Source organism: Gorilla gorilla, chromosome 8, assembly GCF_029281585.2.
Source record: "Gorilla gorilla gorilla isolate KB3781 chromosome 8, NHGRI_mGorGor1-v2.1_pri, whole genome shotgun sequence".
Classification (NCBI taxonomy): Eukaryota; Metazoa; Chordata; class Mammalia; order Primates; family Hominidae; genus Gorilla; species Gorilla gorilla.
In genome coordinates this window covers 66,391,675-66,419,542 of record NC_073232.2, presented here as the reverse complement: position 1 = coordinate 66,419,542, position 27,868 = coordinate 66,391,675, and the positions used below count along the sequence as shown (strand labels likewise).

General features: G+C 40.4%; 1 protein-coding gene across 4 annotated transcripts in view; it reads right to left on the bottom strand.

Annotated features, from left to right (window-relative positions):
- Positions 1-27,868, bottom strand: part of LOC101127903 (chimeric ERCC6-PGBD3 protein) — an 82,929-nt gene that overhangs the window by 13,044 nt on the left and 42,017 nt on the right. For all 4 annotated transcript variants that reach the window (XM_004049391.4, XM_019035449.3, XM_063709754.1 and 1 more), the window contains 11 exons: positions 23,999-24,134; positions 14,238-14,408; positions 13,579-13,755; positions 9,221-9,337; positions 7,082-7,177; positions 4,889-5,104; positions 4,339-4,449; positions 3,771-3,890; positions 3,237-3,331; positions 1,836-1,981; positions 1,043-1,750 (listed from right to left, as the gene is read on the bottom strand). In XM_004049391.4, the coding sequence (XP_004049439.3) occupies positions 1,043-1,750; positions 1,836-1,981; positions 3,237-3,331; positions 3,771-3,890; positions 4,339-4,449; positions 4,889-5,104; positions 7,082-7,177; positions 9,221-9,337; positions 13,579-13,755; positions 14,238-14,408; positions 23,999-24,134 (2,093 nt within the window). The remainder of the gene's footprint in view (positions 1-1,042; positions 1,751-1,835; positions 1,982-3,236; positions 3,332-3,770; positions 3,891-4,338; positions 4,450-4,888; positions 5,105-7,081; positions 7,178-9,220; positions 9,338-13,578; positions 13,756-14,237; positions 14,409-23,998; positions 24,135-27,868) is intronic.

Genomic DNA, 27,868 nt, shown 5'->3' with positions numbered 1-27,868 from the left:
CTAGTGGATAAAAGTTTGATGAGAAACAGGATATTTACACAGTCTCAAAGCATATTCCTTGAAAGCACAAATTAATTACAAAGGTAAAAATATTAACCTTAGCATTGAGAAACCTGGCAGACTCCACCTTAACCAAGTGATCTTAAAAATCAACTTGTAATAGGTCAAACCAGCATGTGTCTCCTGATAGATGCACTGAGTAAGATACGGTATCACCTCTGTGGCATTCCTACCAAAAAAAAAAAATGTATGCATAGATGGGTGTGTGTGTGAATGATAAAGCAAAAGCTGAAAAATGTTAATAACTTAGATAAAGGATATAGGAGAGTTCTTCGTATTATTCCAACTGATTTTTTTTGAGACCCAACTGATTTAAGTTTGAAATTACTTCAAAATATGAAATTAACAAAAAAATTAACCATGCTAAATAAAAGTCTTTCTGAAATGCTACACATAAACCTGCCTTCTTAAACTGAGTGCCATAAGCAGCAATCTTTGGTAACTCAAGGCCATCACATTGTGAACACAGTGACTGCTACGGGATCACTAAGCAGGGCTATCTATATACTCCATGGTCTTGAGCAATTGTTGAGTCTACATCTCCTAACTTTTCTCCCTTGACATAAGCTATCAGCTTTCGTACTTCTAGAATGTCTGTCTCTAGCCACACGCTTGTCTCTCTCCCTTATGATGTTACTTTAATCTCCTGTGGTTGGAAAATCAGATTAATGTAGCATATAGCATGTGAAGTAACTGCCTACTAATGTTCAGGTAGTACACATCTATTTAAGAATTGCACACCTCCCATGAGTGGCCATAAGTACTATTGTTTTCCAAAGTTTCAAATTATTCTAGGTCTTCAGAAAAGAGGTGTAAATGCAATTTTTAAAATGTCAATATATTTCAAATCTAAATTTTTGAAGAAAAACACTAATGGCTGAGAGCCCTCTATGCACCATCAGTTAAAGACTGCTACTGCTAGAAACAGCCTACTCATTTTCTGATCCTAGCATCCCTGTGGCAAACGTATCAAATGGATTACCTGATTTTTTGAAAAGCTTTTCCAAAACATAATCGTCATTGCTCTGTTCCTTGGCCTCACTCTTGTTTTCACTGTCTTGCTTCTGGTAACGCCTTTTCTTCACCAGGTGTGGAATTCGAGTTCCTTCAAACCTGGCGTCTCTGCAATGCTTAGAGTTCTTAGGCTTTTGCTTTGGTCTCAGATGTTTCTCCAGGGTCTCTTCTTCTGCCACACTATGATGTTTTGTTTTTGACTTGTGCTTATAAAAATTATTTTCCATTTGTTTATTCTCCCAAAAAGCTTCTGTTTGAGCCTGGCTGGGTCTTTCTCTTTTGTAAGAAAGACCTAACTTTTCATCAATGCTTTCATCACCAGATGGCCTAGAAGTTTTGTCTGTTCCTGAAGAATTTGAACATTTCCCATTTCCACTAATCACTGACAACTCTTCTTCTCCAGATACTGCATTTGTCTCTTCTCCAAGCCTATCACTGCTAGTTACATTACTACTCATGTGAGGGTCATCTTTCAAAGGATCACTTCGATTAGAAGTTACTGCATTTACTTCAGCTCCTTTAGCCTCAGATTTCTCTTCAGATGATGTGGCATCATTTACAGATATGTTAGAAGCAGGGAACTTCTTGCGTTTTGGAACATCATGGTCTGCTCCAAAGGCTGGTTGAATCCTTCTTTTTAGATGGCATTTGGGTGTCTGAACATCTGATCCAGTTCCTGTAAAGAGGAAAAACACCACTAATACTATATTGCATCATCTTGTGCAATTGATTACTTTAAATTAAATGATTTTATGTAATACCTGCAAAAATTGCACTTGTTTCAGTGCTCTGGGATGCATCAGGACTAGTCAGAGTAAATAGCTCATAGAGATCATTGGATTTGAAAAACCGCCTTTGTTTTGGGTCTTTTAGCACTCTATTTGTCAAAAACTGCTTGAAGATTTGTCTAAAAAAATAAAAGATAAGCTGGTATAAAACAATGTGTAGCTCTACCTAAAAATTCAAGTTATAAAGCAATATAAGAGAGAGATGATAACAGCTGCTGCATGAATGGCTAAATAATCCCCCAAACTTTCAGCCTTGGAAAATTACAATTCAGGAAATATATAATACATCAGTTAATCTCCCAGGTCTTGCAGAATTTAAATTAGAAATAATACCTTATTATTTACACCGAATGAGCTTTTTCAACCTCCAAGATCTAACACATTTCAAGAAACACCTTTTCACATGCCATCATGTGACTCATAGTCTCTCTTAGCCTCCTTGACTTGAATACCAAGGGTCCTGCCCTGCCTAGAACCTTCCTATCATGGGGCTCAGCAAACTCTCTTACCTGGGCTTTGCAATGTCTCCACTCTGACCTCTCTCTCCCTGCTCCCACCTGCAGGTCCACACTCTGCTGAAGCCCCACACCACTGCCACTCTGGAACAGGCACCTCCACCAGCCACACTGTCCCTCCCTGTCATTTACTCTCCTGGCTAAAGCATGAATCTATAAAAGGAAGCTCTCTTCTCACAGGATCCAACTCGTCCTCCACCCGCACACAACACTCCCTCGAGGAAGATATAATGTTCCAGGAATGGCCCAGCATGTGGTAAAGGGCACAGAGCTTCCTATAAAAGCTGGGCTATGGCTCAAGGATAAAGTCTGTGGTGGGGGAGTGGGAGAAGCTGGCAATGTCTTGATTCTACTGTTGAAGTTACCACTGTCTAAAATCCCCTAGTCATTATGGAAAGACAGAGGACGAAACAGCCATCCTGTCAACTTCTTTGTAAGGGGCATCAGAATCAAAGACTGCCAGAACACCCACACTGATCCTACCTGCATAATGTGGTATGTAAACACCAATATGGTAACATTCAACCTTGTCATTTTTTAAAATTTTTCTGAAGGCAACACACCATAGTAGGCAGAAATATTCCTTTCAAATAACAATATGAAGTTTACATGTATGTGATTCTTGAGGTAGAATAAGGTACAAAAATTATCAGGTTCAAAGACATTTTTTGACAACTCACAGTAAGACATCTAAGCATATTTTAAATGGAAAGAAAAAATACAAAACAAAAACCAAAACCTTAAGTTATAGCAACTATTATTCTAAGATGTTAAGACTTTTAAAAACAACACTTTGGAAAAATTCCCTGCTCAAGACTCTGGGAACGCACAGCCAAGAGTGGCCACTGTGTGCACTGACCGGTGGTAGATCTTTTCTTCAATGGTGCCCGCAGTCAGGAGCCTGTACACAGTCACTTGCTTCTTCTGGCCTATTCTCCATGCTCGCTCCCGGGCCTGTGACAGAGAGAGAGAGACCTCTCAACGAGAATCCTTCCCAATGACAAGCACTGACTATAAGATACAAAGCTAGCTGGTCACTACCTGTCACTCCCAGAGTTAGAATTTTGACTCATGACATCAAGTACACCTAAGGCCTACTCAGGAAGATGAACAGCCAGTTGACAAGACATCTCTACTTGAAAAAATGTTTGTAACTTTGCCTATGTTCTTTTTACCCCAACTCTAGGAATGAATGCTATGGATAAACTGCTGAAGATGGTTCCTGTCCATTTGACTCTGAAGGGTGTCTTCTTTCACGTTGAAGAACAGGAGACAACCAAAATGTGAAACGTATGCTGAAGCCAACCAGAACATCAAAGGACAGTCACAAGCGCTAGCCATGAAACTATATTTCTACTAATACATTCTTTTTAAAAAAAAAATAAAAACAAACCTGCGTGTCCGTGCTTGGGTTCCAGTCTGGGTCATAGATGACAACTCTGTTTGCCCCCGTCAGGTTGACACCTAAGCCGCCCACCCGCGTGGTCAGAAGAAACACAAATATGGATGTGTCCTAGAGGTAAGACACACAACACTGAGCACACACACTTAAGACCAGTTACAGTTCTCAGCCTCTGCCTCCACATATTGTACACATGGAATTACTGGGCTATTCCCAATATAAGGAATGGTAATGTCCTAGAGACCTCTGGTGAATCAAAATCTCATTTCACAGCTTTTACTTTTAATATTTAATAGAAATATTTAAAAATTGGGTTTTTAGGAGGAAAATACATGCTGTAGAAAACGCATTCTTTGTTTGAACACACACATGCCCACAACCCCCGCCCCCAAATATCCAGAAGTAGGGCATAGAGTTAAAAACAACAAGTCTCCCCTTAGGCCCCCTCCCAAGCCCAGATGTCAATGCTGCTTTGGTGGGTAAGGGTGTGGATACGCTTAGTCCTTTCCCTCCACGTACAGCAGCACCACTCAACTTCCCTGTTACATTCACATGTTACCTCATTGTATCTTGTAATCAGTGGCTGTCTTGAAGCTATTGTAGTGGTACCATCCATCTTGAGATAGGAATACTTTTGGGCTCTAAGGAATACTTCAAGTATGTCCAGCATCTGTTTGGAGGTGGGGGATAGGAGTTTGCAAAGCAAATACACATTCCCAGTGAGTGCTTCTCTATTTGTGTAAATGGTAACACCTTCCCCAACAGGCCTATGTTAAAAGGAGTTTCTTGCTTTAGGACAGATAAACAGAACTGTTAAAAGAGTATTTTTGGTATTTCCGTATGGTTAATTCTTACTTTTGTAAACAGCCAAAGCTCAGGCCTAAACTTACTTGCAGACCAAAATTACATGGTGAGCTTTTTTAAAAAGTCGACTTTTAGACACCAACTCTAGAGAAAGATCTAAACTCCCAAAGAAATCGGCAGACTGCCACCTCAGCATCAGTGGTAGACTTGCTTCAGAATCATTACTTTAGATTGAATCCCATTTTGTGAGTTGATGGCTGTCATAAAGAACCAGCCTGTTTCCCATCTGAAGTCTGTGCACTCACCTGCCTTGACTGAGAAAACAGCAATACTCGCTGACCCTGCTTGTGCCATATTTTCAACAAAGACTCAACAACAATCATTTTCCCAGAACGTTTCCAGTACCCAAACTGATCTTCTTCTAGTTCATCATCAGGAAGACCTTTGAGATTCTTGGGACCTCCAGAAAAGAGATCAGGGTGGTTGCAAATTTTTCTTAGGGCTATAAGTCCGGAGAAAATCTGTGGTAAGAAAGAGTATATGTACACTCAGATGACCCCATGTAAAGTAAGATTCCCTAGGCAAGGAGGCTGTTTAACCTATAACACAGACTAAAAAACAGTTCTCCACCAGCTTCTTAGTTTCTTCTCTAGTCACAGCATTATCATGAGCTGGGAGAAATTAACTTTCACTCATCTTGTTTCCCTGATAGAACAAGTTCTCAGAAACAAAAAAATTCTACTGGACTGAACACGTCTACAGGGGTCATATTCAATTGCTGATAATTCATTTTCCCTCACTAGAAAAAAGGTATGCAGTTCACGGTATTATAAACTTAATATAAAAAAGGAATTCGCCTTTTAAATATGGATCAGAAATGTCCTATCAACCTAAATTTGGAGACATCAGTCATGTGACTTATCAAATGCATTTAAATATTACACTCCTAATTACCTCACTAAAAGTTCTGCAGTTTAATATGAGTCAGAGGTTGAGGATCCATTTACCTTTAGATTATTATTATAACAGAAAAAAAAACTGCATGAAAAATGCACGAATGGGAATGCACGAATGCGAAAGATATGGTCTATGCAGAAGGGCACAGAAGACAAGGGGTGAGTGCCCCGGCCCATCCCCACAAAAGAACATTAACAAAACTTCAATAATGGGGCTCTTCCAGCCTTGAGAGGATGACTCAAATCAAACTCACTGGTCTAAAAGCTTGAGCAGAGAAGGAGAAATCACCATTAAGCCAATAATCAAAGGGTAGGGTAGCTATCACTAGTAAACAACAGTAAACAGATTAACAACAAATGATCTGAATAAGTCAGGAACATTGGTAAACCTCCCCAGAGTCATCCGTGACTCATTTTTCTTCCTTTCAATCTGCGCTGTCCAATGCAGTAGTCACTAGTCACACGTGGCTACTGAGCACATGAAGTGTGGCTAGTCCAAATTGTGATGTGCTGCATATGTAAAATACATACCCAATTTCGAAGACAGAACAAAAAAGGAGTAAAATATCTTTTTAATCATTTTTAATTTTTGATTACATATTAAAATGTATTTTAGATATACGAAATAAAATATATATCAAAATTAATTTCACCTGTTTCTCTTTTTCCTTTTTAATGTGACTACTAGGAAATTTACAATTCCAAGTGTAGCTTGCATTCCCTTTCCTGGATAGTGTGATCTAGACCCCCTAACTTGGAAAGACTTGAAGAAGTTAAGGGGAGATTCATGGAGATGAATAGATGTGAATGACTGAAGAACCTCCTGTAGCTACCAATAAGAAATGAAATAAGAAATTGTGAGAGATGGTTAAAAGAACTGAAATGACCTAATCACACTCACATTATTTATACAATAGAGTCTTTTGGAGAAGACACTAGCTAGGAACTTCTGAATTCTGGACACTAGTAGAAAGAGAGCTTTCTCAGTATTGAAAGGAACAGAATCACCATAAATAAATTACTGTCCTACCCTGGGGACAATGAGAATTAGAGCCAGGGACATTTGAACCAGATTTATATCTGGTTCCTAACATGGCAATGGTTCATAAACATTTATTGGGGAATGGGGCTCCTTTAGGAAGCTGATGAAAGTTATGAATCCTCATGATCCTCTCCACAAGATATATAATTAAGGTCATAATATCTGGGAAAATGCAGCTATGTACCTGACACCCGCCCACCTACCAGGTAAGACCCTCGGAAGTAACAGTAACTGCACAGCTCGCAGCTGCATTTGCGTCTGGGTTCAGATCCACAGCGCACAGCTCTGCAACTTTCCACCTTTCACCAGTTACCTAACTCCTCTGCACCTTACGGCTCCAGGCCATAGGCTGACTGCACATCTACCATGCGGGACTGCATGCAAGTAAAGTGAGATGACAGTACGTGAAAAGCCTGGCACAATGTAGATCCTAGTTTCTTTTCCTCCCTCACTTCTCTTGGTCCACAATTCATTTCTCCAGCTTCTATTTTTTAGCTGACCTGCATCTCTCCATTGAGAATCCTGTAAACTTCTTTGGAATCAACGAAATTTTGGTAGACTTTATGCTGCTCATCTGTAAGACGGCAAAATAAGACCTACGGAGGGGAAAAACAAGGAAACTATAATTTCAAAAAAAAAATTAACAGAAATAATTAAAATATCAACAAAACTTCCCGATCAAAAGAGCACAATGCATGTGATTTTAATGATATCCCTATTATTAATATTAAAACAACAAAGGGTGACAATACTTCTCACCATACCCTGCTCACCAGCCCCTCCATCTCTGTCACTTGTCTACCTCCAGGGCCCATCCCACAGTCCCCAAAGACTGGCTTCCTGCTCACGGGCAAGTTCAGTGCCCAGGTGCACAGATGATCCTCCATGTTAGCCTCCAAGTGCTCAAACCATCCCACCTCCCATGACCCATGCCATGCTCTACTCGGCAGACCTGACCAGAGACCACAACCTCACCTGGAGCTCTCCCTCTCCTGGAGCTCTAAGTGCAGGCCCATGAGTTACCAGACTTGCCTTGGATGGCAACCCTTACCCTCCCAGCCCACTGCACCAACCACTCCATGCGATCGTGCTCTGTGACCCTTCACCTCTCAACCCTCCCTCCTTTGCAAAGTCCACCACCGCCAGTTACATTCCCACGGATGCTCATTTAGCCACCCCTCTGCCACCTACCTGGACCCCTTTCAACCCCCTGCATCTTCCCTGTAAACATCCAAAGGTAGGTCAACTCAACCATCAGTCTTCTGCAGACCTATGGTCAGTGCCGGTGCTGCTGGAGAAAAGCTCATACATGGCAGCATCCTGCCATGGCCTGTCCTGCTCCAGGGGGTCCTCTATGCGTGCCCGCCCAGCATCTTCCACAAGCCCAGAGCAACTGTGCCCATGCTCCTCACCACCCAAGCCACCCGCACCTCTGTCTCAACTTCTACTTAAAAACAGTCAGACAAATAAAAACAAAATGAAAATCAAACCTGAACTTACCAGGATCAGGCATGATTCCCTGGTTTTCACTCCCTAACATGTCTCTACTTCTGCATCCACCTCATTTTCCTTTATTCCCAGAGGAAGAGGTTCTTGTACAGGATGGAGGGCAACCCTTCCACCTCTGCACTGTATCTGAAGACCCACTCATTCTCCTCAGTACAGTGCCTCACCCGTTAGCCTCCAAGTGGAAGATGGGGGCATTCCTGAGAAAATAAGGTACAATCCCCACCTCCACTTCCTCACCTCCAGTCACTCCTGAAGCCTGCACCCAGAGCAAGCTTCACGGACACCTCTGTCGATGCCACTGAGGCATCACTCATGACTTCCTAGTGGCCAAACACACTGGGTCCTTTCCAGGTCACCCTACTCACCTTCCGATGCCCAGGCCTTCACTTCTGTTCACGCACCTGTCTGTGCCACCCTCCCCAGTCTTCCCAGCTAGCTCCTCCTCTTCTACCCTCCTCCTTGCTCCCAGCCCTGACCACACTGGCCTCCCTGCTGTCTATGGAGGCCCCAAAGCACTGCCACAGCTCACCATCTGCAATGCTCTGCCTTCGAAACCTACAAGACCTGCTCCTTCGCTTTCTTTAGGCCTCTGCTCAGGTGTCAGTTCATCAAAGGTCTTCTCTGACCAACCCTTACAAATGGCCCACTTCCCCAAATCCTTGCCCTCAGCATTCCCAGCTTATCCTTCAACCCTGCTTCATTTGTCTCCACACTTAATGCTGCCACCTGACATCTTCTATACCTTTTTGTGACACTCTCCCTCAAGAATAAATGTGAGTCCCCATGAGAACAAAACTTGCTTTGTTCACTGCTGTATCTCAGAGCCTAGGATCACGACAGGCATATGGTTGGCACCTAATACAATTTGTAGCATGAATGAATTAGGGGCTTAAGGAGAATGGAGATGTTTAAAAGAGTAGCTATAGGAATCCATGTGTCAGTAAGAGGGAGGTCAAAGCCTGTGGACTAGAGAAGAATCCACTGAGGGCAGACGCCACAGTGGGCCTAGCCTGCCCACAGTTCCAGGATCATACCTCACCAGACTCTCTCATCCGCAGAGGAGAATCAGAGTGAAGGGAAAGACACACTTGTGCTTTAGGAATGCTTTGTTAACTCCTGGATTTACAGACCTGTTCATTTTTATCTGGCAAAGAAAGGCTCATCTTGACATCTGACTTCATTCTCCGCAGTAGGTATGGATTTATGGTATCTCGTAAGACACATGCACACTTGTAAGCAGTTTTGACCTTTAATAAGAGCAGAGAAGGGAACATTACTATATATGTTTAAGGAACGCATTTGTTCTTACCTCTCAATTGCTTCCATTCCTTAAAAAAAAAAAAAGAATAACCAACAGCTGTATAAAGTCAGTGGGAAATGATTGCAAAATGGTTTGAAAAAGCTAGCATAAGTTCCATATACTCCAAGCGGTGGTAGCTTTCATAATATTATCAGTTAAAAAATTATCTCATTAACCAAAATGTACAACAAAAGAAAAACTGATAATTTTGTGCCTTATTTCTCTTATACACTTTCCTTTAATTATTACTATACAGTTAAAACCTAAAGTAGAGACTTACTGGGTTCTTCACCACCAGCTCTAGGGGAAAAACTGCTTTTGTACAAATCTCTGTTTATGATCTTGTATTCTCCAAAAGCTACAAAGGAACTCTGCAAAGCTGAAGATCAAAAGCTAACTCTGGGGAAAAGCTGCAGTGATGGAGCAGCCAGCCAATAAGCAGAGATTACTGTCCACTGGAGACTTACAAGAGTAAGTTCAACAAGAGCCCTCTGATCCCAGAAACGAAAGGTCACTCTGCCCTAAAATGCAGCATATGGTTCTGTAATGGAGCACGGCCACATGAGATGAGTACTAAATATACGCAAAAAAAAAAAAAAAAAAAAAAAAAAAAAGCCCCACAGCCCAGAAAACCACTCCCTCTGCAATTCACTTACAGGCAAAGTAGTGAATAAATTATTGCTACTTCAAAAAAAATCTAAATAGGCTTAACAACTTAGTAAATTACTATTTCATGGAAAAAATTCCAACCAAAGTTTAAATTTAAGAAAGTCAGCTGTAAAATGAATGATAATAAAAAAGAGCTTGACCACACACACAGAAAAAAAAAGTTAAAAAATTAACTTGTTAAAAAATGTTCTTAAAGAACGCTAAAAATACCTCACTCATGCACATATATGTATGTGTGTGTATCTGTTGTGTGAATGCATGTGCGTAAATATTAAAATAGGCTTTACTTTGAATAATACATAAAAAAGAAGCTCAACTAATCAATGACTTTTAGTTATATATAACTCCTTAAATATATCATTCAGACTGATGAAAATCACCTTGAAGATGATGATGAGGTACATATTATGATTTCTGATGCAGAGATGATGAAATTTCAGAATTTAAAAACATAGTCCCACTGAGGAAGCACGAATGTACAGTCTGTAAAGAAAACTGCCCCCACATCCTCCCTCCACCCACACCCCCTTCCGCAGAAGAGCGAGCATGCTGGTTGGAGGTGCTGGTCAACTAAACCAGGGCTAGGCTGGGGAACGGCCGGGCTGTGGCTCCTGCTCTCTCTTGCATGCCACCCCATGGAGATGATCTTCTGTTTCACTCCCAACTGGCTCCCAGTCTGTTCCTCTATTCATAAAAACACAAGGTGGGGATTCAGCTAGATTTCTCTACCAATGCTCACATCCCAGTGCTGTGGAAAACAGACAACTTGCTGAGCATGCCCATGCTCCTTCCCATTCTGACAAGGCAGAGCTCTGCCTCTTCCTGAGCACAGTGACCTTAGGCGAGTCACCAGAACGCTGAGAATCAAAAACCTTGCATGTGGAATAAAGAGGGTCAACTAGGCATCCCTGCAGGCTCTTCTCAGTTCTCACATGCCCTGCCCCAGCTGAGCACATCAACCCCAGCAGCAATCTATATTTGGGCTGCTGACATGCTCCCCCTCACCTTCCTCACCTTTCAGGCCCCAGGTGAGTCATCCCTTCTCCGGGAAGCCTTTCTGAGCCCCATAAGCTCTGACACTGGGCATCTCCCCTGATCACAGTCCTCACTGCCCTGTACTGGGACCAGGTTTATTTGCCACTTTCCCCTGTGCCCACCCCTACTGGACTGGAAATACCTTCATGGGAAGGTTCTGGTTTCTAGCCCCTGCCATCATTTTAGCACCAGCATGACAGAATAAATACCGGCAAACAGACTATCTTCTTAGAATTCAATAATGCAAGGCAACATGGTCTCAAACAAAAAGGAGCAAATACAACCAATACTCTGCTTCCAAAGATCTCACCCACTAGGAAGGGGAGAAAGATAAGTACACAAATTCCTGAAACAAGAACTTCAAGGAAAAAAACAGATCATAATGACATGTTCTCAAATCATTTTTCTATAAATGACTTATTAATGCCAAAGGAGAAGTGGTAACCTCACAGAGTTTAGATCTGGCCAACACCACCTTAAAGTAATCAGAGTTAACATCACCCATAGTGGAACAAACAGACAGCATGTTCCTCCACATACCATGCACTGAGGAAGACACATCACTTCTGTGATATTCCTAGCCAAAACGTATAACCTGAATCCAATCATGAAGAAATGTAAGGCAAACCCAAACTGAGGTACATTCTACAAACTAACAGGCCTATAGTCTTTAAAAATGTCAAGGTAATGAAGGGCAAAGAAACAGTCCCAGATTAAAGGAGACTAGAGACACGGAAACTACTGGAACAACTGACAAAATATGAGTGATTATAGACTAGATAACAGACTCCTATTAATGTTAAACTTCCTTCTGATTTTGTTGCTTACACTGGCTATGTAAGAGGCGATCCTTGTTTTTGGAAATACACACTGAAGGATTTGGAGAAAGGGGCATCAGATCTGCAACCTGCCCTCAGGTGGTTAGAAAACAGTAACCTCAGCTGTGAATCTACATGGAAAGAGGTGTGGGAGAGGGAGGGGAGGAATGGTAAAGCCAATGTGGCAAAATGTTTGCAAAATGCTAACAATCAGTGAATCTGGGTGAAGTGTTAAGAGGGTTTTCTTGTTTGTTTGTTCTTTTAAAATTCTTGCAACTTTCTGTTAAGTTTGAAATTATTTCAAAATAAATTTTTTTTTTAAAAAAAGAATGGTATAACAGGAGATTCAGAGAAAGAAGAGACTCCTTACAAAAGTTAACTGAAAATCATTCAATCTCAAAATGTAAAATATATTAAAATTGTTTTTGACAATCTTTTAATCTTAAAGGTCTAAAATTCTTTTTCTAATTAAATACTCCAAAATACGAGAGCTTCCCTTTTGGTGGAAGTTCTCATCCCTGGCTCAGCCATGACCTGGTAGGCACAGGCCCACCCAAGAAGGGATGCACAGAAACCGTGCCTCCCACCCAGGCTGCAGCCTGCCCTACAGGCCACAAACCACCCTATGGCTAACTTCACCTCCTGGCATTTCTGCCTGTGACCACCCCATTCCATCAGGCACCCGGGCCTGAAACCTCAGGAGTCAGTCTGTCATTCACAGCAAGCTTAGCCCCTACTCCATCTCCTCGATCCTGTCAGCCTCCAAACCTTGTTTGTTCTGCCTAAAAATGCCACCTGCGTCTCCTGCCCCACCATCTTTCTCAGACCACCACCCAAGATCAGGTCCAGGTCCTCATGGCCCTCACCCCAGTGGTTCCTGCAGGTCACTCAGTGCCAGCCTCCCTCTTGTGACTACCCTGTAGCCTGAGGAACCCCTGAGAACCAGCATCCTCCAGAGTCCTGCTCAGACACTTTCAGTAACCCAGCCCTCCCTGAGTGCCACTACTTCCCTTTCAAGGCCCCACAGTTCTAGCATCCACAGCTTTTTAGCTATGCCCCCACAAGCATCTCCAATCCAGTCAAGTGGGTCTCTTCACTGCGCCCTGCCACATACGGTGGCTGCATCCACACTGTTGCCCTAATCAAGAATGCCCTCACTCTCCATGGCCTACATTCCCAGAATCAGGTTAAGGGGCATGTCTCATTAAATCATCCCTGAACAGTCCAATCCTCCTAGTGTCCCCTTTTCTAAGTTTCTCCACTACTTTATAAGATGCACTACCCCAGTTTGCAGGACTAAATTACATGCTGTTCCAAACTGATTTGTCCTTGTTTCATAATTTCTAACTGCTCTTCTGACCACATGTGACATCTTTTGAAACATCCCAGTAACAATGCCAAAACTGTTTAATTTCCATTAAACAAGGAGATATTTTATTCTAGGGCTTTCCTCTCTGTGAATATTTTTCATGATGTTTTAAGTGAAACATCATGCAAATTATCAAGCAAAGATAATTTTGTGATTTTTTTTTTTTTTTACCAGATACCAATTTATGAGCCTGGCTATCTTTCTCACATTCTGAATGACTTGGCTACAAATTATAGTATTTAATAGGAGCACTTTAAATATTAAAATGCCAAAAGTATTATCGTCCTAATATATTACCTGTACTGGGGAAGCATTTGAATATCCCCCCATGGTGATGGGGACAGAGAACTGCTCCATAAACACAGGCAACGTGCCTAACTTTCCCGGGAAGATGAAGTCAAAGAGCGACCACAGCTCTCGGAGGTTATTTTGCATTGGTGAGCCAGACAGAATGATCCGATGAGGGGTGCGAAACTATTTGAGGAAAGGAAGCACCTTTTTATTAAATTTACCTTTTAGCAATCGCCATTCCTACCCCAAAACGCTCCTCTGCAAATTATTTACATATTTACTCATCATTCTTGCATCATTTTGGTACTCTCCAAAACATACACATTTTATGCAATTACAAATCCTTAACTATATTTAGATGAAAAAATGAGAAAGAATTTTTTCTTATTGTTGAAGCTGAATACTATAGATTAGAGTTGGGTTTGGTTACATTCTAACAACTGGCCCCTACAAGAGACATTAAATAACATGAACAATCAGAATTAAAGACATGATTAAGGGCAAAAATAAAGAGTTTTCTGCATTAAGGAAAATGCACATTTTAAATTTCTTGTGCAGTTGGCACAAGGAAAGATTCAATAAATGTGTTACTAAAAGCAGATAGTTTATTCTGAATTAAATATTCTTCTCCACCTGGAAATCTCCCTTGTTAAAAGAGGTCATACCTGTTTGCAAGCAAGGGTGACAGCAGCATTTGGATTTCGAATTTTGTGTCCTTCGTCCAAGATCACATAGTGCCAGTCATACCTGCTAATGTCATCCTGCATCAATCGAATGTAGGAGTAAGATGTGATCAAAATTCCATGACAATGAGCAACATCTCGAATTAGTTTCTCCTGAGACCATAATAAAATGGTAAAGTCAGTTTTAAATAAGAAGTGACACCCTTTCAATCATGACACAATCTAAAGTACTTTATAAAAATGCACAAATACAAACATAACATGCACAATCACAGACATTATCAGCACTGGAAGTGTACTTGTTAACCTGGCAAGTAGTAAACGCTGACTAATACAGCCGTTATTAGGGGAAGGAGACTCTCAAAAAGATGACAAAGTTATAATACATATATTTATAAATATATACATATATTAAATTATTATTTTTATTTTTTCAAAACATCCTTTGTGTCCATTCTTGTCAAAACAACAATGTGGATGGAAAATATATTAATTTAAAACAAAAGCAAGAAAATAAGAGAAAATCCAAAGAGACAGGGCAGACAAATCTAGGATCTCTAACAATGTATAACAAGAATTCCAGGACAGAGTGGAAAGGATATAAAAGCAATGATTTTAAAATGATAGAAAAAAAGCCGGGTACAGTGGCTCACAACTGTAATCCCAGCACTTTGGGAGACTGAGGTGGGTGGATTGCTTGAGCCCAGGAGTTCGAGACCAGCCTAGGCAACATGGTGAAAGCCTATCTCTAAAAAAAAATTTTTAAAGTTAGCTGGATGTGGTGCCAAGCACCTGTAGTCCCATCTACTCAGGAGGCTGAGGTGGGAGGATCCCTTGAGCCCAGGAGGTCAAGGCTGCAGTGAGCAGTGATGGCACCACTGCACTCCAGCCTGGGTGACAGTCAGACTCTGTCTCAAAAAAAAAAAAAGAAAATGATAGAAAACAATCACCATAAATGGAGCCGAGATTTGAATCTACAGAACAAAACATCTCCCAGAGTGTCAGCAGAGACACTAAGAAAAAGACGTATCTGTAGACATATCTTACTAGATGTCTGAATTCCAAAAATAAATAAAAACAGCCAGGCAAAGTGGCTTATGTCTGTAATCTCAGCACTTTGGGAGGCTGAGGGAGGAGAATCGCTTGAGGCCAGGAGTTCAAGACTAGCCTGAACAACAAAGCAAGACCCTGTCTCTACAAAAAATAAAAAAATTAGCAGTGCATGGTGGTGCACAGCTGCAGTGCCAGCTACTCAGCAGGCTCAGGCAAGAAGATCCCTTGAGCTCAGGAGTTAGAGTCTACAGTGAGCTATAATCTCACCACTGCATTCCAGGCTAGACAATGGCACAAGATCCTGACTCAAAAGAGAAAAATATTTTTAAAAATAAGGAGAAAATGTCATAGATTCTAGTCAGAACAAAACAGAAAAAGAAAATATTCCCTTCAGAGGAAAAAGACTACCTGCATCAGACATCTTTTCTGCAACACTAAAAATGTCCGAAGGCAAAGAGGAAAATCTTTATGTAATTCTAAGAAGGAAAAGTGGTGACCATGGATTCTACATCAATCCAAACTAGCAGTCATGCTTGATGAATAAAATAAACAAATTCCAGCTTCAGATAGGCAAGGACTTGGAAGATCAGTCACCAAAAGATTGGCTAACTACAGTGCACTGCACCCAGACAGTGGAGTGGCGCAGTCGTGGACAAAGAGGAAGGCATGCACAAATGCCATGCCCTGAAGAAGGAAAGACAGCAATGCTCCTGTACCACATTCTCACCACAGACCATGCTCACAGCAGCTCCCCAAGGAAGGACAGAGGGGCCATCACTAACCCCATTTTACAGATGAGGGAACTGGGGCTTGGAGATGGTAACTAATGTACCAGGTCACGCAGCTGCTAAGTGGTGGAGTCAGAATTCAAATGGAGAAAGGCAGCCAAATCCAAAGCTAGTACTATTGACACTAGGCTACACTACCTCCTACTAAAATATAAAAGAAAAAGTTTAAAAAGAAGATTATATGTGATATACATACCATTTAAAATAAATCATTAAAGCATAACAACAAAGCCTAAATATTAAACACTTAAATATGAATGAAACTGTTAAGAAGGGATCTAAAATATTAAAAGGTATATATTTTTAAATGTTACCGTAATTCCTGTTTAGTTTCATAAAAGCTGGATTGAGATTAAGGGAAAATAAAAGTGAACTAAAAATTCCACCCTGTCCAACGGTAGAAAGGGACACAAGCAATAGATATTTAATTCTTAACCATGTGAGAAAAATATGTTAAAATACATTTGCCAAAACTTTATGCTGATTACTGAGTAACAGTTGCTACTTCCACCTAAAAACTAGAAAATAGAATGTAGAACTATCAAACCATTACAGAGGAAAATAATAGAAAATAGCAAAAATCAGGACAATATAAAACAGAAAACAAAATACCAGGTTTCAAACTAAACCTAGTAACCCACCACAAGACAGTGAGTTATTAACAGGGAGACATTCCACTGGGTAAGGCAAAAACCTAGCCTTCTGTTTAAAAGAGACCCAAACCAGACTGGCACTGAAAGTTGTAATATGGGAATTATCAAAGATATATCAAAGAAATGCCAACCAAAAAAGGGCAGGCTTAGCAATGTAAATATGAAACAAAAAGGAGTGAACAGAAAGAGGGATATTTTATATTTTAATGGGGATGCCACAATAAGAAAAAAGAACCATGAACCTTTACCTACCAAAACGCACAGCAATAAGCACAAAAGCAGGGCCCTTAGAGCTGTCAAAATGACACATCCACAGCCTACCCAGAGAGCTGACCACAGCCTCTTTGAGAGAAAGTCAGATCAAAGAAAATAAAACATTTACAAAGAGGATGCAAAGGATTTGAGTATCACCATCAGAGCTCCTTTTAACAGTGATCAGCAGCACTTTAGACTATACAAAGAATATTCATTCTTTACAAACACTCTATTAAGAAAAGCTGAAATCAAAGAGAGCAGTCAACTTAGCCTCCCAAAAAAGGAAAATGAGAGAATTAGTAAGATAAAAATTAGTGGGTATTTAAAAAACTGGTAGAATTGATAAAGCAAAATAATAATAACTCTTTGGAAAGACTAAACCAAACAAACCTCTGAAAAGTGAGCCAAAATAACAGACTGAGATGTACAGCATCAGAAATGTCAAAGGAACACAATTACAGATGTAGAGAATACAAAAGTGTTAACCAATATACATGCCACAAAATCTGAACATTTTGACAGATACGATAGCTAAAAAGTTCGTTGCAAAAATGAACCCAAGAAACATCAGACCAACAGAACAAACCAATACTGAACAATGTGAAAAAGATGTTATACTCTTCTCACCAAAAGTCTACCAGACCCAAAGGGGTTTTATGAGTAAAGTAGGACTAAATCCTATTACTGAAATTGTTCCAAAATATAGAAAAAGAATGGATTCCAATCATTGTTACAAGGCTAGCAAACCCTGTTTTCAAAACTGACACAGCACACTTACGAGTGTGCATACACGCCTCTAAACTAGAGATCCACTACTTTACAGATAAAACCTAGTAATATATTAACCTAATAAAGGCTTATCACAGGAATACAAGAATAGCTATCAGGAAGCCTAATATAATTCATGTAATCACAATCATCTAATACAAATTTTATAAAATTCAACATCTTCAAAAAATGGTAATTTTATATCTTCTTAAAGAACTAGGATTAAAATGTGTTTTAATTCAACAGAGTATAAAAGGGTACAAAGAAAGGCTAAGAAAATCTGAAGGAACAAAATAAAGAGACATTGTCTTCTCATATGTTGTAATTCATGTAACATTCAAAGAGTTAATACAATTGCTGCAGAGAATAACCACAATGCCTACACCTATTAATAATTTGACAGGTGTGTGCCATACTTTTATTACTATTATGACTACTCATCTTCCATCTTCCCATTCACAAAATTCGACACCTGCACAATACCATATTGAAGGCCACATCTGAAAGACCCATTTCCTGACTTTTGACCTCACAAGAATACAGCAATAAACGCCTTGGGGTGCACAACGGCCTTAAAAACACACGTACGGGTTCCCTCAGGACTCCCTCGCCACCAGCCCCACTTAGCTGCTGGTGCCAGTGAAGAAAGCAGTCTGCCCAGAGAAAAACCATCCACCTTCAGCACCTCACCTGGTCAGACCTGCGACCTTTAGAAGCCAAAGCCGAAATGAATTCTGGACATCACCTAGTGTAGCTGGAGCTTTCCCACAGTTACCAAATGAGACACCAAGCTTCCCAAATGTATACCACTGGAATGATGTTTAGTTTCTTATGCTTGCTTAAGGATTGAAATTTATCTGGAAAATTCTAAATATTATTATAGGTATAGAAATGTTAGCTATAGAAATACAAAACTTCCTGTGTTCAGGAAGATGTATTAATGATTAACAAGAATTAAAAAGATGCTTATGTAAAATGAACAAGAAATTGTTCAAAATGTCCCAATTGAAAATATAATCTCCACTTAGCCACTGGGCAAAACCCCATCTAAGACTATTTGTTATCACCTGATTCAATCGCAGAATTCTATAGCTGCCTAGACTGGAGTTTCAATAATGGTGAATTGTTGAATATTATGGACGTCTCTATCCAAACACTTAAGACAAATCATCTCGGGCGGTTTCAAATTAAAAGCTTGTAAAATATGTAACCTCTCCTAGTTTTTGCAATTAATAGGGTACATCTGCAATTAGCCTGACTTACTGAATGCAGTGCTGTTGTCATTAAAAGATGTCTGTGAAAGTGCTGCTGTTATTATGGAGGCTCAAGAGACCAATCCCTCCTAGAGGGCAAACAGTGGACTGGTGGAAAACAACAGCCATAAATCACACTGTCAGGCGGCGGGGAGAGGAGTGAAGCACAGGCACATGAAGGCCATTCACAGGAAACACAGTACAGCCGCTTCCTAGGCAGGATTTACTGCACCTGTAATTAATTAAAATTTCCTTCAAGCTAAATCTTTAATAAACAAGGATTTGTGCTGACAATAAGAAAAAAAAGGGCTCCAGCAACACAATTTTACAACATACCTCGCAGAACAAGCCCAGCATCTATCATGTCTTCCTCAAGGTGTATACACTGACTCTAAAGTTAATAGGAATGATACCACTTTGCATTCTATTATAATTTGTGTACTCAGAATGTGTCTGAAATATTTCAGATGCTTAAGGAATAATGTGGCCTCTTTCTTTTTTTTTTTTTTTTTTTAAAGTTTTTTACTCCCTTCTGGCTTTTTTAAAAGCCACGTCTTTTTGCTCTAGTGTTTCAGAAAACAGGCCCTTTTAAAGAACATGTTGATGGGAGTTTCATCGGATGGCCAAGTTTTCGTGTTATTTGCTTTTTTTCTTTTTGAGACAGAGTCTCGCTCTGTCACCCAGGCTGGAGTGCAGTGGCGTGATCTCGGCTCACTGCAAGCTCCGCCTCCCGGGTTCACGCCATTCTCCTGCCTCAGCCTCCCGAGTAGCTGGGAGTACAGGCGCCTGCTACCACGCCTGGCTAATTTTTTGTATTTTTAGTAGAGACGGGGTTTCACCGTGTGGCCAGGATGGTCTCGATCTTCTGACCTCATGATCTGCCCGCCTCAGCCTCCCAAAGTGCTGGGATTATAGGCGTGAGCCACCGCGCCAGGCCATTATTTGCTTTTTTAACCACGCCCTGCACTTCACTGTTTCCATCTGGGGCCAAATGTATCTGAAAATGAGAATAAAAGGTCTAGATGATCTTGAATGACCATGAACATTTTTGATAAAGTAGATGTGTACCTTCTCTCTAGACTACATACTGAGTCAATCAGCAATGCCTCATTCAGCATCTTTTCTTTTCCCAACTACTGAGGTGAAGAGGCCTAAATATTCTTTGTTTCTAACAACAGCAAGAATTACCTGAGTAAATGTTACCTATTAGGGACCACACTAAGCTCTTCATACATACATATTAACCCAAAAAGTCGTAACAAGTTTACCAAAATTTACCCATTTTATAGGTGATCAAATCAGGCTCAGAAAGGCAAGTGATTCGCCCAAGCTTGCAAAGTTATAAAACAGCAGATCCAAGATTCGAACCCTGGTCTTGTAAGCACAAAACCAATGCACTTAAAACTGCATGCTCTTGTTGCTTTTCCCACTCTTATGCATCTACATGTCATGAATTGATCAAGACGAAACAAAACTCTTTAAATTACCTAAGATGTTACAGAACTACTAGAGACTACATAGCAAGAAAAGGTAGGAGAGAGACAACTGTTTCAGAACATAAGCAATTTATCATTATGTATCTTCCAATAAATTGAAAAAAAAATCCTTAATCATTAAATAAACTTTACAAGACAGTGCTAAAGATGTCACCACCTACTGTGAGTTATGGGATAGGTATCACAAGACTGCCTTCTTTCATTATCTCTTCATTTACTACATTTTCTTTCCTCAAGAAAAGAGTTGGCTTTTTAAGGTTAGTTAAAAACATCCTTTTTTTTTTTTTGAGCCCTAGCAACATCAAACACCTGAAATGCAGTGTTTATTGTTGTTTTAACAAATAAATATCAACTCACATGAAAGTTGCTCTATATTAGAAAAAAGGATCACAAAATATAATCAGAAAAAGGAAATCTTGAACTTTTATTAAATGCAATTTCAAGTGACCATTAAAAGAGATTCAGAAGCCTAAAAATTTCTTTATCAGATTTCATCATTTGGTTGAAACTATCAGTTGTATATTTTTTTGCATGGCTGCTGGGTGTACATTTGACAATTCTAAATTATGCTGCCAATCAGAGACTATTAACAAAGATAACATAGGATCAAAGGGTGAGAGAGGTGGGAAGCTAAAGGGCAACTTGGGGAAGAAGAATGATAGATGTGCTCAGTTGAGAAATTGACCATTTGATATTTTTCCAAATGAAAAATTTTCCTTTTTTTTTTTTTTTTTGAGACAGAGTCTCGCTCTGTCGCCCAGGCTAGAGTACAGTGGCACAGTCCAGGCTCACTGCAACCTCCGCCTCTAGGGTTCAAGAGATTCTCCTGCCTCAGCCTCCCGAGTAGCTAGGACTATAGGCGTGTGCCACCACAACCAGCTAATTTTTGTATCTTTAGTACAGACACGGTTTCACCACGTTGGCCAGGCTGGTCTCAAACCCCTGACCTCGTGATCCACCCGCCTCAGCCTCCCAAAGTGCTGGGATTACAGGCATTAGCCACCACGCCCGGCCAATTTTCAAAATTTATGTCATACCAGCTACAACAAAGCATTTGGAAAATAAAGATAATCTACTTGAACGATAAACAAAACAATTCTGGCATTATTATTCTTTTAAATATTTCTAAAGAGAAATTCTCTTCTCTTCCCTGTTCCTAATACATCCAGTATTGAATGTCCCAATGTCAGAGTACCATTATTAAATTTAGACAGAACAGCTGGTGGGCACAGAAAGCTCATCCACTGTAAAAAGAAATCACAGCTGATAAGGAAGTCAGGCATTAGACGCTGAGTTAGAGGACGAATCACCACAAACAGAATTTTTGAAATACGAATAAGAAACATAGACTCTATTGTAATTTAACACACGTGTAAGCCAGCAGGTATGCATGTGTGGTGACAAAGATCTGCACATACACAGAAGATTGAAGGTGCAGAGGAAGCAAATACCCCTTCAGTAGGTGAATCCAGAAACCAAAGTTATGATCTTAGAAATGTCAATAGTAAGGCCTATGGAAAGGAACTATTAATACATTTCCAATGTGTCATCACCACAAATAAGCCAATATTAACATTAATAAAAAGTAATAAATATAGGGCTTGTAAGTTAAGAATATAGTTTGATACATAAAAAAGTACATATTTTTGATCTTTTGCCTAACAGTTTACATCTTCAGTGATCTAAGATACTTTATAATGGAAAAGTAACAGTAGGAAGAGTTAAGAGTTTGAGTAAAAACACAAGGAAACTGTAATGCTGTTTTTCCTCAAAAGTTAATTAAGAATCTTCAAGTTAGAGTCCTTGGTAAACTGTAAAACACTGAAAAAATTATTAACAACCATATGTATGCAAGTGTCTGTGAAGGTAAAACAACCTCAGAAGGTAAAACCACTGCAACCAAAAGTGAAATATCTCTTCTTAGAAGTTTGCCCTCCAAAGTCAAGGAGACAAACTTCACCAAATTTACTGTCAATTCTATTTCCATAATGAGTCCATGTATGTGGTTTACATGAAGGCAGTTCTTCAAACTATGGTGACAAAGGAACTGGAGGCAAGCCATGATCCAGGTGAAGGTGTCCAATACACACACTTTACTACCCCAAAAGAAAATGAAAGGAATAACATTTTTTAAAATTGCCTTTATAAGACAAACATCAGCTAATGAGTCCTGCTACAGGATTTTGCAGCACAAAACACTAAGAGATGTTAACAGATAACAGAAATGAAAAAGGAACCACAAATGTTTTACAAGGGTAGTGACAGGATAGTTTAAGGTTTGACAAACAATTTAAGGTTTGACTAGACAACAATCTAAACTGCTATTATCTTCATACTGCTAAAAATCACTTTTTATAACTCACAGCATTTACCCTAATTTATTAATTATCTTATCCAGTTTATTTTCCATTTATCACTTAAAATTCTGGGCAAAGTCAGTTGGTTTTAACAATAACAGTGTAAGCAAAATTCCATCTCGCCTTATTTGTGCTACCAAACCATAGATTTTTCTGAGTCACTTCTATCAAAAGTTTGCTTTTCCATGAACACAAACACAGCAGGAATCCTGGAGTTTCGTGGTCCCCGTGCATCTGACTCCGTGAGGCAAACACTCCATAGCCCTTGCAGCCGGCACTGCTTTCCTGGGTCCCGAGAACGAACTCAAGAGCTCAGAAGACTCAGGAAAGAAAGAACTAGCTCCTAAGAGACTGCTGCTTCTCCCCAATAATGTAACCTGCAAATTCACAGTGAAACTGCGTGATTAGTATTTATTCAGCAAATGCTTATGGGTCACCTGGGATATAAAAATGAATCAGACACAGTCCCTACTCAACAGAGCTCACAGTCTGGATGGTTAGACAGATGAGAAGAAAAAAGGAAGAATACAACGTATCTATGCTACCCACAGGAGCACAGATAAAGCTCTTTTTTGATATTGTGATATTACCAAACTCTAAGTGAAGAAATACAACTGTCAATACATGACTATCAAGGATTCAGGGAACAAAACACAACTAAAAAGCAACAATACTTGCGAAATTCTCAAGATGGAAGGTTAAATGCATACTAACAAATGCATTTACCAATTAAGAGTTGTTATTTTACTTCTGTATCCACCTTCCTAAAACTGTTTGAAGCCACTAATGCTCAAAGTCCCTCCTTACTGGACACAGCCACCTGACTTATGACTCCAACCCACACTGCCAGGCTTGTGCCCTGTCTGAGATGATTCGTATTTCACTGGACAACAGACATTGTCACAACACCACCACAGACTGTTAGAACAATAAGACCTATATTCATAACTGTTCTGAAAACACAGAGCTCTAAAGTAAGTCAATAATAATAAAATAACTTTAAATGCAGGAAAAAAACACAAGAATATACATTTGAGAAACACATGGATCAGAGAAAAACCAAATATGTAAAATGGAGGGCATTAAAACAAAACAAAAAGGTACTGAAATATTATGTTACCTTTTTGTGGGTATAGGAACCGGTTTCATGTAGAATTGCCACTCTGAACGGAGGCCACCATGTGTGAAATTCCTTCACCCACTGATGCATCACTGTTGTTGGACAGACAATTACAGTTGGACCCAACCCCTCAAACCTGCATCCAAACGTCCAAGAAGAAAACAACCATGAAAGAGCATATACAGTCATCAACTGCTCAAAAGATCCCCCAAAACAACAAACAAAAAACTTAGTTCAAAAAAAAAATGCTAACTATGGAAATTTATTGATATTTTCTTTAAGAAAAAGTTAACTGATGTTAAAACCCAGTAAGTAAAATCTCCATAATCTCATTCACCAATTAGTGGATGTAGGTGTTAAGAGAAAATACTTAATAATATATTAAGAGATATAACATCTATAGTAACATAAAAGATAATCAAACAAATATTATTTAACAAAAATACTCTTCTTTTCCCTTCTACTACAGATTAGTGAAGTTTTTATACAGTGTATCTTAACCTAAGTGAACATAATAGAATCTTAAATTTGTCTGAAGCTTTATAGTCCACCAAGAGTTTTCAAGCCACAGAATTTCAATCTCACTGCCCTAGGAAGCAAGTAGGCCAGAAATGCTCCACTGATGGGGGCTCATAAGGCTGGCATGGCCCAGGTGACATGGCTACCAGGGGACAGAGGGCTGCCTAGCAGCCAGCCTTCACTTACTGCAGCCTGTCCTCACTACACCACCCTGCCTGCTCCTCCACACCACCAAAGCACCATGGAGGAGCATCCCAGCGAGTGTTCTCTCCTGGGAAGCCCACACCGACAGTGTACAAGCTGGCACTGCTGTGTGGGCAGGTAGTTGGGCAGCAAAATCAAGAGCCTCAACAGCACCCATGCATTGACCCAGCAATCCCAATAAAAACATTTACACACTGGGATACACACTGGAGCATTCTTTATACTGCAGAAAAAGTGGGTGCTACCTATGTCCACGGAGAAGAGGAAAGCTGAATGAACTATCCCATTTCTTTAACAAAGCATGGGCCAGTGGTTAGAGGCACTGCCTGGATCTGAATCCAACTCTGCACACATTGTATGATCTCGGGCACACTATTTAACCTCTGGGAACCTCAGTTTTTCATTTTCAAATGGGAATAATAACAGTATTGATCTTATAGGGTTATTATGAAGATTAAATCAGTTAACATCTGTAAAGTGCTTAGAACAGGACCATACAGAAAATACTATAAGATTCTGTTAAATAAGATGGAATATCATATAACTATTAAAATCATTTTGAAGAAGTTAATAAACTAGAAAAATGTTCATCATAATTTTTTAAAATTATTTATGGAATCACCCCAATTTCCTTAGACATAGGTATAGGTAGAAAAACTGGTTGTGGCCATTGTCTCAACATGCATTCCCCTCTCCCTTTTTCCTGAAGAATCAGATCTCTGCAGGTGCCCCTCCTTCTTCCTTACTGCAGACACACAGTTTATGGGACTCTGACCACTGCCTGGCTCAGAAGCAGGAATCCTGGCTCATCTATAACCTGTCAGTGCATGGTACTCCCCTGAAACTCTCACTAGTCCATGAAGCTGGCCTGGCAAGACTGACCAACTTTGTAAGGAAAAATTACATCCTGGGTTGGGAGAGACTTTTCTCTCCTGGTCTTTCTGGCTACATGTACAGACCAATGGTCACTGGGTTACAGTGATAAGGAGATCTAATGATTACAAGGAGACCTGGCCTTAGGCAAAAATTAAAGTATCTGGGTCCCTGAAGACATCATTGAGCTGCTGATCATGCTGTGTCCACAGCCTCCCCCTCTGTAGGTTTCTAGGTGTACCATACATTTGTGAATGTTTAACCCAATTTGAGGCCAGGCTTCACTTAGGTGCAGTCAAATATCCTGATACATCCTACACTGTATTCCCTGTCTGCATCTGCACTCCTCCTGCCCTTCTGGGACAAAGGGACAAGTGTCCCTTTTCTTGTTTGACACCAATCCCTTTAGCTAAGCTCTTGAGCTTGTATCTCCACAAGCGGCACTCCCATTACTGTAGCCAATTAACCTTCAGTCTTGCTGGGAGTTGGGTGCCAGTCAGTGCATAAGATGAAAATTAAGCAGAAGTCAAAACTAACCGTGGCAACCTCTTCAACAACACTCAGCTCATGCTACAAGAGGCAACTAAAAACTGGGATTGACTGAGGGCATCATAGGGCCACACGCCTGCCTCTCACACACCTGGAGCAGAGTCACTGCACTCTGCACACTGTCATTCCTCTCCTCCACTCCCTTTTCCTGCCCCACAAAGATGTTGATTGTGTGAAGCAAAATGCACATACATTACTCCACTGTATACACTACCCCTTCTATCTCACTAATTCCCACAATTTCAATTCTAGATGCTGGTAATGCCAAATCTAAGTCTCCAGCCCAGATCACTCTTCTGAACTCCAAACCACCACACACTAGAAATCTCACTGCCGATATCCCCAAAGCACCACACACCATCCTTCCCTACCTGGCTGTCCCCTGTCCCCGTGCTTCCAAACCAATGGAAAGAATTGTGTCCCACTGTCCCGGTGCCCAAATCAGAAACCTAGGCCTCATCCTTGAGCAGACCTGCTTGCTCTCCACCATGAGCAACCTACACTGAGTTCACATCATTTTTACCTCCTGAATCCTTTCAGTCACCATGTCTCTCCGTCTACACTGTTGCTATGCCAGCTCCAGCCACTCTCCTCTCTCATCTGGGTTACTGCATCTCCGAGGATGATTATTTCAAACAGTAAAATTTGAATTCCTCATCCTCTCACTTCAAAGCCTCTAATGGCTGCCCACTGCTCTTGGGACAGAGATTAAACACCTGGACATGGCCTATGAGGCCACGAAGACTGACCTCTGCTCATCTCTCCTGCCTTACCTCTCACTGCCATTATCCTACCACTTGCTCCTGTGGCTAGCAGCCCACCAGCCTGAACCGTCTACCCTTCCTCCAATCGACCTTCACCATGTCCTGGTTACCCTCTTACCCCTCCAGCTACCTTCTACTCAACATTCAGATCTCTAGCTTCCTCGACAAAGCCTTCCCTGTCCCTTTCTCTGTAAACAAGTTAACGACTCTTCCTTAGTGCACTCCACATTAACCCTGACAAAACACAAATCACCTTTACTGTAATTGTATGAGATCCTCCCTAAACTCTGTGAGAGCAGAGATAATCTCTTCTTCAAATGATCTCAATGCCTACCTAATAGCAAGCAATTAATGAATGCTGGCTTTATTAAATTAAAACATTTTTTAAGATTGGAAGAAAATATATCAACATGCTAAAAGAGATTATTTCAGAGTTGGGGAATCATAAGTGATTTTTGTTTTCTTACTGGAGCTCAGAAATAAATTATTCCTGAACTTAAAACAATTTTTGGCCGGGTACAGTGGCTCACACCTATAATCCCAACACTCTGGGAGGCCGAGGTGGGTGGATCACCTGAAGTCAGGAGTTTGAGACCAGCCTGGCCAACATGGTGAAACCCCGTCTCTACCTAAACTATAAAAATTAGCCGGGCATGGTGGTTGAGTGTCTGTAATCCCAGCTACTTGGGAGGCTGAGGCAGGAGAATCACTTGAACCTGGGAGGCGGAGGTTGCAGTGAGCTGAGATTGCGCCACTGCACTCCAGCCTGGGCGACAACAGCGAGACTCTGTCTCAGAACAAACAAACAAACAAACAAAATACAATTTTTACAAATAACTGAAGAGTAAATCATACAATGCTTGAAATATTAAAAAATCATCTACTACACAACTGAAAAACAATTTGTAGTTCTATAGAAAAACAATGAAATTTTGGTAAAGCCCTAACTTAAATGAGGCCT